This window comes from Strix aluco, chromosome 12 (assembly GCF_031877795.1).
Source record: "Strix aluco isolate bStrAlu1 chromosome 12, bStrAlu1.hap1, whole genome shotgun sequence".
In the NCBI taxonomy this organism is placed as follows: Eukaryota; Metazoa; Chordata; class Aves; order Strigiformes; family Strigidae; genus Strix; species Strix aluco.
The window spans coordinates 18,775,924-18,788,404 of record NC_133942.1 but is presented as its reverse complement, the minus strand read 5'-3'; the positions used below and the strand labels follow the sequence as shown (position 1 = coordinate 18,788,404).

General features: G+C 40.1%; 1 protein-coding gene across 7 annotated transcripts in view; it reads right to left on the bottom strand.

Moving 5' to 3' along the window:
- Positions 1–12,481, bottom strand: part of AKAP13 (A-kinase anchoring protein 13) — a 224,372-nt gene that overhangs the window by 27,008 nt on the left and 184,883 nt on the right. For all 7 annotated transcript variants that reach the window (XM_074837772.1, XM_074837774.1, XM_074837775.1 and 4 more), the window contains 3 exons: positions 8,888–8,930; positions 7,515–7,620; positions 2,177–2,348 (listed from right to left, as the gene is read on the bottom strand). In XM_074837772.1, the coding sequence (XP_074693873.1) occupies positions 2,177–2,348; positions 7,515–7,620; positions 8,888–8,930 (321 nt within the window). The remainder of the gene's footprint in view (positions 1–2,176; positions 2,349–7,514; positions 7,621–8,887; positions 8,931–12,481) is intronic.

Sequence of the window (12,481 nt, the reverse complement as noted above, 5' to 3'; positions counted from 1 at the left end):
TGAAAGGGAAAAATTCCACATCCAGAATGACAAAATAGGCTCACATTCCTAAAACTTCTGACATTTGGGTCTACTTAAGAATCCAGTAACTCTTCTGATATTTTGAGAGAGGTAAGGATAAGGCCATAGGGCGTTGCTATTCTGTCAATGTCCCACAATTTCCTGTGCAAGAGAGACAGAAGAAATGAACCTACATGTTCTTGCAAAAACCCACAAGCAGTATCATTTTTCAGATCAAACAAGGAAGAGGGACAGAACCTGCTTCTGGTGCATGAAAAGAGGCAGTGAGACAATTCAGAACCATTAAATTCACACTCAAGCCTTGAAAGCCTGAAGGCATCTCTTTAGTATGTACCATTTAGCAATAGAGCATTTTCATTTTTTAGATCGAAAATCTGGTTTCAGGGACTTTATTCCTCCAATTCAGCTCTTCAGCAGGCTGGAAGTTCCTCCAACTCCTCTGTATCACTGGTATTAATAATTAAAACCTCAAAAAGCTTCCTTTCTGCATCACGGATCATAAAAAATAAAAAAGACCAGGCAGAGAGCTATTAAAAATTAGGATTTTTTGCTTGCCCATTTGTTTTAAAACACGCTAAATCTTTCAGCACTGACTAGCTGTTTCAGGAAGCTGGGGGCATCATTAAAAAGTTGAGACATTGACTTTAAATGATCCAGCACTTTAAAAGGCATTAAGAAAAAATCATCCATAAGCAAGACAGCAGTGATGGTAGCAGTAAAACACTGCCACTTCTGGAGGAAAAAGGAGGTCTCCAACAGCACGGGAACAACAGAGCCTCTGCTGCTGGTTATCAGTCATTTCCAAGGCTTTTTAAGATGCGAGGGGAGAAAGGACCACTCTGAGATGTAAGCTTACACCTGGCCCCTCACCAAACTTTTCTTGTGGCATTCATTTTCTGGTCAATGCAGAAAACTTACACTAATTTTCTGCTGTACTTTGAAAACTAAGGGAAGAACATCTATGCTAAAATGTACGACGTTGGATTATTTTAACTCATTAGGGATATAGAGAGTTACACCAGGATATATTTGATGTTCTAAGTAGCTTCAGAAGCTGTTAAGAAAGTTGAATGGGGAAAGGGAGAGGATGCATTTGAGACCTTATGATTGCTGATGTTTTCCACTTCCCATCAGGTTGACACAGAGCGTGTCTCATGCAAACAACTTTGCTGAAATCTCTTCTTTTCCAGGAAACTCAAAACCGCCATTCTGGATTCAACTGGCTGTTCCTTCCCTTACTCACTAGAGATGTTGTATATGCTGCTCATCTACCAAAAGGAAAAGAGACAGAGCCTCCTGTTCCAGCCTGGGAGCAATTCCCATACATGCTTTGACTCATCTCTAGGCTAGTGGAGTGAAAAATATTACTAAATAGTGAGGAACGCAGAGCCCTGAGCTGCAGTGGGAAAAAGACATATTCTGTAGCTTTGGGTCACTGCATAAACCAGCCACCATTCTGGTCCCGACCACACAAATGCTGCTGACCTTACTGAGCTACAGGCATGAGAAACTGATAAGAAAAGAGAACAAAATCACCAGTCTCGCAGAAACCCTCCGCTGTGGTTCCTGTACTGCCTGCATTGTACTGCACGTACTTCACATGCACACAGGCACCTGCCATTTGACCTGTGATGCAATTTCATGTATAAAGGGAGAAGAGGGTTCGTATTTCCTTTTTGTTCTCACTGAGGGCTCACCGAAACAGTGTTTCAGAGAACTAAAGCAATACACTACAGATTGGTGGGACTTTTTTTTTTTCCCTATTGGAAATAAAAGCCATGATCCAAGCCAGCTTTCCCTGTCCTCCATCCATCTTAACAGAACACCTCAGCCCCAAGCCATAACATGCAGCTGAAATAACCAAAGTCCTCCAGCTGACTGATCCATTCCAACAAGCAGGGGCAGAAAACCCCACTGGATGCTGCAATGTCCAAGCACAGGCTAGGAACGAGGTTGCAGGACACCTCCTTGCAGCCACAACTCATTTCAGTCCAGCTTCCATAAGGCAACACGCTGCTCCATGAATCACTATCTCCAAAGTCTCCCTCCCACCCCACAACCTTAAGCAAGAGGAAAATAAAGGATAAGGTTCACATTTCCCATGTAAGATTTAATGAAAAACAAAAGGAAGCGGGGGGAAAAACTCCTGACTTACTTGCACAGTAGTACGAATCCTTATTGAAAGGTTTCATACAGTGGTAACAGGTTGCTTGGGCTACAACAGAGGTTGCAGTGAAGAGATGTCCATTTAACAGCTTCTTATCTTTTTCCTTCTCCTTCGAATCTTTGTCCTTCTCTTTAGCCTTCTCTTTATCTTTCTCTTTTTCCTGCCGAGACAAAATGAACAAATGCCTCGTTACTTTGCAGAGGGCTATTCTCTAGTTACAAATTCTTCAGTGTTGGCCTTTGGCACTATGATGATATCGATCAGCACACACCTTAACAATAGTCATGTGTCTGCACAGCTCTGCTAAAAAATCAGCTTACAGCCCCTATGGATGTGGATTAACATACTATTGATTCACAGAACCTTCTGCATGGGTATCTCACCAGCTGAGATGAAGTTGGGTCTGTTCTGAAGGCAGCTGTTTTCTTACACCTTTATTTGCTTGGTTTGATGACCCACCTCTTTTCTTCTTCTGGGCCTCATCAATCTGTTCAGCACTTTCAATGAATTGTGCTAAATACAAACCCCATGTATAACGTGTATCAAACTTTCAACACAGTCAATTTTTAAGGCCAAACTGTAAGACTCATGCTTTGCAACTGTATTTTTAATGGAGAACATGAGCCCTTCCTTGGTGGCTGTACAGCATCACTGCCAGGATATGTCCACCTCCGTTTTCCTTCTGACTAGCAACTTTTTCAACAGTTTCGTGCAACCCCAAGTAACTATGTGAAGCTTTTTGGGGAAATGGATCTTTCAAACTCACAAAATACGGCACCACAGAAAGGCTGAGGAACAGCAGCAACACCATAAAAGATTATCTCGTCATCCGGAAGCCATGTTTTAACCTCTGAGCTACTCAGCTTTGGAAAGATGACAAGCACAGCCAACTTCTCCAACTTTTAGCAGAGTTTTTGCTTACCTATCTATCACTACCCAAACCAGAAAATACGAAATACTAAAAATTTGAAACATTTTCCCTGCAGCCTTTTGTAGAGTTGGAATTCTCCCAAACAATTTTTAAAGGAAACTCTATAGAAAAACTCCAGATTTGCATTGTAGCAACTCCATGACTTTCTACGTACCACCCTACAAAATGTTTACCATACAATTCAGCTCCAGATCTGTATTTTAACTGTTACTGCAGATTTCATGGCATCTGAAAGAGAAGCTTAACCACAAATTGGTAAAGGCTTTTGTAAGCTTATCTTTGCATTTTGTTATTTGTATGCCACATGCCCTTTGCTAAATATTGGTCACAGCCTAAATATCAGAGAGCTGCAGAGCAGCCCATGTGAGCAACCGCCATGAAGCAGTTAAAAGTGGTATTGAGCTCTGCAGCCATCCGCAGGGAAACTGTTGAGCCTTTGATGACATACTCAAATAATCAGTAACTCAGCCTAAGGTCTCCCCTCTCCCAACAAACCCCAGGCAAAATGTCAGTGTCGGAGTCTCTCCCTGCAAAGCCTCATAAACAGACAGTCTTTTTACTGGCCCTAAATGCTATTTTGTTCTCCAAATAAGCAAAACCAGGAGCATTACTGTATGGAATAATCCTGTCTGAAGCAGAAAACCTGCCAGGAGAAGTCTGCTTTGCAGCCTATCTCTGACTCCTTTGAGGCACCAGCTTGGATTACCGACCCAGGTAAACCTCCAACATCCCCGTTTCCTTCCACTTTAACCATGTCAAGCCTGGCAGGATTCAAGCACTAAAACTCTGCAGTTTAGTCCTTAGCCAATGGTACCACGCTGACACCTAGAGTTTTGCTCTATTGCCAGAACTGGTGAAGCTCCTGGAGAACAGATCACCCTATGCTCAAGGCATATCTTGTGACTCTCACACTTAAAATGCTGAAAGGAGATTCACCATCCTATACTTTAAATGTATCTCATGTTTACTGCAAAGCCCAGTAATTCTAGTCTGGAATAATACCCTGTCTTCATAAAAATCACTGTAAAAAACCATTTTAATTAACGCTGAATGACCCCAGGAAAAACAGGAAATGGGTGCACCACTTTTAAGGAGGAAACAGCAAACTTCATACACGGGATGCCAGCCATACCACTGAAGTACAAGGTCTCAAAATGAGATTTTATTAATTCTGTTTTTTAAATTTTTTGCTATGACAGTTACTGGAATTTTTTTTTAAAAAAAGGACTGTAAAAACAAAACCATTTTCCTGTGCTATCGGAGCTGCCAGAACGACTCGAAGCACGGCTTCACGGCTGAACCTGCACCAGTGTGCACTGACAGCCACGACGGGTACTGCAAATCGGTCATACGGCCCAAAATAACAGACCGTGTGCCGCAGCAGCAGGTCCCGCTCCAAAATAATCATGAAGCTCTTACCTCCCAATGCTTAAGTCCTACTAGCTTCACTGTTATTTGAGGTACTTCAGCAAACTTATTCCATTTTATCGACATCCTTCCCCTGGCAGCAGGAGAGCTGCTCCCCACCAGCATTAGCCCATCGCGACGGCCAAGAGCTGCCAGCACGGCCGGCCGGGGGGAAGGCAGTCAGCAAGGAGTTGAGCAAACAGGGGAGGGCGGGACGATTGCTGCTAACTTCCTTGAAGATGATTTTAGCTACTTTGCTATTGCTTTCATCTCGCCCTACCGTATCTTCCACTGCTAAAAAAAAAAATACTTAAAAAAAAGAAATACAAGCAGTAAAGGATGGGATTAATATTTTAGAAGTCATAAATCAACAAGAGACCACCCATTTAAAAAGGCAGACTGTGATAAATCAAACCCTCTGTGATGTTTGGGATATGGAAAAAGTGAATTTTAACATACCTTGGTGTTGCTATGTAGTACTTCAGTAAACAAAGTGCTGCAGAAGATTTCCCAGACAGAAAGGTTTCACGTGTTTGCGCTCTTCCTGCTCTACAGGCCACAATTATTCCCTGTCTCCTAGTCCTTTCAAACACTTACAACCCTTACTATAGCCACTGAAACGCTGTTGGTGGTATAGCACTGCCTAATAACTGCACAGGTCAGGGGAAAAGAGAAATTACTCACGCTAATTTTTTTGTTGGCGTTTCTCAGAAACTCTCTACCAAAATGAAGAAAATGAGTTGTCTTTTTTTCTTAATTGACTGACATATTGCATGTTTTATGTGTCACAAACGTCAATCAGTGCATGCTGCTGATTTCAAGAAATTTGCTGACTAATCTCCAAATAACATAAAATACATGCCAGACATGGATAAACTTCTATCAGTATCCCCTTCAGGTAATTCTCCAAACACCCCTTTTATTTTCAGGGGTTTTTTACATAACTATTTACACCATTTTCAAAAAGAGCTGTTGCCAAGAGTAGGCTCAGACGGGCTTTATTTTATGGTTCATCTTAGAAAACAGTGCATTTCTGAAGGTTTGGAGAAAAGTAAAACCTAGCTGGAAAGCAGTTGAAGCCTCCCTCCCTCCTGACAGCCCAGACAGCAGCAGAAACCAACTCTTCCTGTCCAACTTCCTCTTTCAAGGTTTGTTGTTTTTCTTTTTAACTCTTACAGGTTTTCATCATCCATAATGCTTCTGAGAAATCAGAGTTCCCAAGAATTTTTAGGTTAAATTGTTTAAATGTGCAGCTGAAGCTCTAAAAAGGTATGTAATGCAAACATTCCACTGCGAGCAGAGAAGAAATCGTAATTTGAATGATACTATGGCTTTTTAGTTAGTAAAAATATCAGAACTGATACAAGCTGCAATTTTTGTAGTGCGTATTATTGTTGGGATTTTTGAGCAATTTTTTATAAACAGTTTCAGACACAATCATGAAATTAGTGAAATCAGACTACACTTATTCAACAGGGTAAATATTTCTAAGCACGTGTTCTATTTTCTTACCTGTCCCAACCAGGTCTCTTTTACATATATATGTATCTGCAGTTCTTGCTTTAGAGATTATTCACCCGAAGTGGAAGAGCCAGTTAACAAATTTCCAGTATCACTCACAGACTGTGCAACATGCTCTACAACGTCTCACCAGTGGTTTGCACAGAGGTTTCTATGTAAACAGATTTTTTTTTTTGACATTGTACTTGCAGGGAACAGCACTGTCTTAAAGCTGCTCAGCAGCAGCTCTGAGCCACTGCTACTTGCAGCTTGCATCTCTAAAGGCAGATCCATAAAGAGAAACTGTGCATTAGGGTGACTGATCTCACCACAGCTGCTACCTCATTGCAAAGGTGATGCAATCTTTCAAAATGTGTATCAAAATGTGCACTGGACCATGAGAGCACACAAACCCAGCTATGTTAGGGGAACACTCAGGCTGAAACATCAAGTGCTTATTGTTGGGAAAGGCTAAAATCAAGTTTGCTGGTGCAGATGAAACATTACCCCCCCGTATGTGTATGCTTCAGCCCAGCTTTATTCTGCAATAGGCACAATGCTCATTATGCCACATTTTGTCTCCCATTTTCTATTCAGACACTCATCAGAATATGTAATCATGTGTCTCAGGGGCCTCCCAATAGCATTTACCAACATACTAGCTACACATCACCTAACTATATAATACACATTGCCCACTGTGAGGTAAGGTGCTCTTAGCTTCTGTCAGACATGATAAACCCAGGTGAGATTCAAGTAAAAAATACAACCAAGCCAAAAATGCCTGAAACATATATTGATCTTCAGGGGACAATCTAAGGTAACAGCAGTCTGTTTGTGTGAAGTATTTAGCATTAATGTAATTATTTCTGTAACCAGTGCTGTTCCCAGGAAATTCAGCTGTGCAGAGCAGTGTTTAAACTTCAGCAAATTAAAGTCCAGGGTTTCAAGGATGGAAAGAAGGGGAAAATATAAATATTGGCCGTCACTAAAGGTCACGGTTTGAGCAACTTCTCCAGCAGTGCACAGGAACTTTGTGGCAAAGGTAAAAATAAAAGGGAAACACAATACAGCCTTTGGCAGCCAGTCCCTTCTTACAGCTCCTGTCCTCATTTTATTAAACACCTCTCAGGTTCTGTAAAAATTAGACCAATCAATCACTGCAAAGCTGTAACTCATGCTGGAGCACCATCTATTCTCTATAACAAATGAAGCTTCATTCTGTGAGGAAAAAGAGGCCAAAACATTGCACAGGAAAACTCACTTCAGATGCATTTAAATTTTGGGTTGCTAAGGCTTCCCATGTAGCTATTCCCTATTACCCCACAGACAATCCTCCCCTTGCAAATGGAAGAAAGGAAGTCAGGTAAAGACATAAATACCACCCTATGAAAACACAGAGTTCATCTCTGCTATCTATGAAATGCAGAATTCATCTCTGCTATCTGTGGGTATTTCATGGCTGTATAAATCACAAGAAGCACTTACTTTGCTCTTCTTGCTGCTGGACATTTTATTCCTGAGGTAGCTGAAGGTGCGACTGACTTTTGTTACACTTTTACCAGTGGGGACACTGCTGCTCTCTTCAGATATGCTAAAACCAAGAAAGGAAGAGATTGCTTTTATTTTTATTTTTTTCTCCCAAAGCATCTATTAAATAGATAGATTCTCTTAAAAGGACAAATGCATTTATTATCCAATAGAGTCACAGGTTGCTTTATGGTGTTACACCAGAGAAGGCAAAGCGAAGACAAAATGCCAATCCACAAGTTTTTCATGTATTTCAAGGAATCCTTTTATCCGTTTTTAAGTAATCTCCATTCTCAAACCATGCCATAGCACCCTCTGCTGCTCCCGTGGCCAAATAACCACTAACCAGCTCGCAGCATCTGCCCATTTACACGGCCAATATTGCACATACACGACTCAGTCTTGGCATTTAATCATCAGTATTTCAGACAGGAAGGACAGACACACACACATCCTTTAAAGAGAAATCTCCTTCCAGAGAAAGACATCTAATGATCTCTGAAAAGGCAGTGAGATTCTTTAACAGAAACCACACTGTTAAACCACACAAACAGCAATGGTTATTTGTATTAATTTCAGCATTTCTGGGACACCAGATATTTTCTACCAGTCTTTATATGCACAAGCTTATGAATTCTTCAGCTTCTATGGAAGAATAAGAAATTACGGAGAAAACTATTATTGCATTAAAGAAAAGGACACAGTCTGTCAAAAGGAAGTACAACACAAACCAAAAGCAGAACAACTGAAAGACAAATGAAATCAAGGAGAAAACAGCAGCGAGCAGGGGTGAAGAGCCTCCCAGCCACCAAATAAAGCCAAAGCTATCAGAGTGACACAGAGACCAGACACCCAGCTTCTTCAGTGCCACAAACATCTTTCCTCCAGGGAAGTGCTTTTAAAGCCAGCACCCACCAGAAAGATTATCTCTTCTCTACAGCTTGCAAGGATGAAAAGTAATGTACAAAAACATGATTGTTTTGGCCTTCATTATAGAAATATAGACAGAATTAACCAAAGGGAGGAACAACTACTTTAGTGTAAAATACAACTCAGGGTAAACTGGTATTGTTTGATAATAGATAATCAGATATGATATTAGCTATGAAAAAACACAAAGCCTTATTAGAGATAAAACCTAGAACAGACTTTCATATTCTATGATCTAAAATATCCTTCAGCCTTTAGACATACAGGACTGATTTTCACAAGCCTGACAACTTGTGATTTCAGCTGAAGCGCACTGGTGACAGGAAGGCTTTTGGGGGTCCAAACCAGAGCCCACTGCAGGAGTCCCACCAGAAGAGACATGGTACCCCCAAATACTGTACCTCTGAACCGAGGAACCCGTGGGGCCGCCAAATGTCTGTGTACCTGGAAAAGATCAGAGGGGTGAGGGGGTGACATGTTAGACTGCAATCTTAGCCCACTGATTTTAAAAACATAGTTTGCATATTTGGATGGTTCAAGAGGAAGAGGAGATGTTTTCCAGAAGTGTTTAGAATAGATTTCATGTGCCCAAGATAAAGCCTGCTCCCTGTATCCTTAGGTGCTCTCAAACTGGATGCTGAGGTGAAAGCCTGCTTAGTATTTTTATTGTTCTTCAGCTATTAAGCAAAGGATGTGTATCTGTTACCTCTGCTGGTAAATCAGGGTTTCTGAATTAGAACAGTCAATTCAATGACAATAGGTATAAATAAGAATCATTCTGTCACAATGCTTTTATTTATACACCACTAGAAAGAATCTATTGTGCAACACATCCGGGTTTTACGCATAAAACTTTTCTGCTTGATAAAATTATAGTTCATTTTCCCATCAAAATCCTGAAGCACTTCATAAAGAGTATGGGAAACAAGGGAAGCCTTATTCCATTTTCCATGAAACACTACTAGCCTAGGGCTTAGTCACAAAACACTGTGCTTGAGGAAAGTCTGACTTTCAACATGAAGCTGAAGCCCTGCCAATGACACAAATTCTCTTTATACCACAAGAAACCAGCTTGCACAATGCATTTGGAGCAGATCAGGTAGCTGACACCATTTACCAGAACCATCAAAGAATACTGATAAATCAGGATCCAGAGGAGAGAGGGCTCTCTCCAGACTAACTGGGCTTGTCAGACTCCAAAAACCTTCACTAACAAGCACTGTTTGCGGTCCTATCTGAAGTTCAAGAAGCTGCATGACTGATCATCTTATTAGGCTTCTGCATACACATTGCAAGAAGAACAGTACTTTGGCTTCAAATTCTGTTAACATATTAATGCTAAGGGTGAACGCAAAAGAGCCACTTGACATCAGAGGCACAGATGATCCTCTACCCAAAAGCAGTATAAGTGCATTAGGAAAAACCGAGCATACAATATTATGCCTTGTGATTCTAAAAGACACATTTTCCTAACTGCCGATTCAAGTGTCAACACAGTCTGAGACAGAAATATCATTTCTTCATATTGCGAAATTAAAATACAGGCATACTCCATTACCTAATCCCTGCTTGAAGATCTGTGTTAATACCTCCCTTGCAAAATCTTTCATCTAATTAATGATCTATCCCAAATACATCCAAGTTAGCAATACTGTAACATGTCTCAAATGAAGTCTACTATTCAGTTTCCTGATTGTGTTGGGTTTTTATATAATGTCCACTACCTAAGTGCCTACTAAAATCACACAAGTAATCCCAAATCCCTGGTTAATGCTCCACTGACTCTGGTTCATGTTTCAGCTCTAGTTTGCCTTAAACATGGGTTAAGCCTCCTTAGTTTTTCCTTTTTTTAACAGCTTCATCAGTTTGACTGGATTTAAGTATTTCACAAACCTTTTTGTTTCTTTGCAGTTAACGTAAGATATATGAATTAACCCTGAATCAAGAGCTGTAATAATTTATATTTGTGACTGTTTTTCAGCACCTTGAGAAAGTACATTGCATGGGAACTTCAATTATGTACTATTTATCTTTTACTGCAATAGTGTTTTATCTTAAAAATGGGGGATTCTTGACACTGGCAAGCAAAATGAATCCAGACAAAAACCAAGGTGAAAGACTGCTTATGATTTCGTATTTTAGGCTACAATGTAATATCGTATGATCAACACTCTGCTGGCAAGCTATAAAGCCCATGAAGGTAAGCATAGAAAAGCACACATTTTCTCACCTTCAGGGTTTTTCTTTGGAGGTAGAAGATGGGAAGGAAGGTTTATTTCCATAATTTTTGTGTTTCCTATCATGACCAGGTTCAAAACTGAAATGCTAAAACTGACTTCACAACCCACAAAAAAAGATAGTTTTGTTCAAAGGCCAGGACTGTTATCTGTGTCCAATGAATCTGGGCTAAACAGCCAAATTTTGGTGTACTTATCTGAACACCTTTTAAGCATTACCCACCAAAATTATTTCATATGGTAGCTGAACTTGAAATAATTCAAGTTCCATTATGCAGAAAGAAGTGACTGGACTAGGATGTTGCAAACAAGAGAAATCAGCTTGCGACTCCTTAACGCTGGCAGTATTTAAACTTTTGTGGGTCAAGAAATCCAAAGGCTTCATAATAATTTTCTAAAATATAGACTGGCTTGTCCAGCCACGTGAAATTGACATCTTAAATATATAATGACATCAAACAAACTGCAACTAATTCTCCATACTCTAGAGAAAAACAGGCATGGAGAAGTTGAGGAGCGGTAACTGAAATGCAAGTGCAATCTCAATGCTAACACATCCATCCTCTTATGAGAAATGAACCCTGAAGACATGAAAAAATAAACTGGTCTGGGATTACTACATGAAAAATGCCCATTGCCAAAGCAGTCTTATGAATAGCTGTGGCTAAACCAACCTTTATATAAAGTCACCACAGTACCCTCAAATATGGGGGCATAAAACACACGTAAAGTAAGCAATATCTCTGTTTGAGATAATATCTGACATTATTTTAAATGCTCATCATTAACAGCAGTACTGATGAGGGAGAGAAGATAAATACTGGCTAACAGAAATACCCCCCCAAATTGCTATGCCCTAACCTGACTATTAGGAAATAATTAACTGGTTGGATGCTTAAAACAAACAAACAAAAATAAATAATAAAAAAGAAAAAACAAACCAAAAACCAAAAAAAACAACCAAAACCAAGCCAATGAAAAAACCAAATCCACCAAAAAGCTTAGCTAAGAGTATTTTTTACCACAGGAGTAAGATATCAACGCACAGCTGTGTGTTTGCAGTTCACTTTGTGGGGACCATGAATTGTCAATGTTGTTAAAGGCTGAAGAGAGGGACAGAGCAAAGGGGAAGGAGCTTAAATATGGAAAGGGGTAGAATCACACCTGGGAAGAGCACAGGACTTTCCTGTAGGAAGGCACAAACCCACAGTGAAGACGGAATGGAAAGGAGAAGAATTTAGATACCTATAACATAGATGATGTGGAGATTTTTTAAATTCAGGAAGCAACCAAATCTGTTGGACTGGAAAGCAATTTCCCGCATCCCAGTATGGGCATGAGGGATGTGAGTTAGCTTCCTTGCAAACCTTTGATTTGAATCAACTAACACAGCTGCTCTGAATTTTCTCTTTAGATAGAGAATTATCTGTTCTGGTTTATTTCAACAGTCTAATAAAACATGCTTAAGAAATAGGAAACATTTTCAATTATCTTTGATAAGCCTATTTAAGAAAACAAGAGGAGTGAAAATTACTTTAATTCAATCTTCAGCCTTTGTTGGGTTTCTTTTAGCAGAGGAGTTTGCAGGAGGCAAAAAAAGCTACCATGTAACACACTTGCCTGTTTTCCAACAAAACTATTCTGATTATAACATCAGGACCTAGATATGAACACCTTGACCATTTAAGGTGTTTGGCTGCAACATATGCTTTTTGCTCAGTAGGGAAACTGTGAAGTTGCAACCAAGATTTTCAGAAT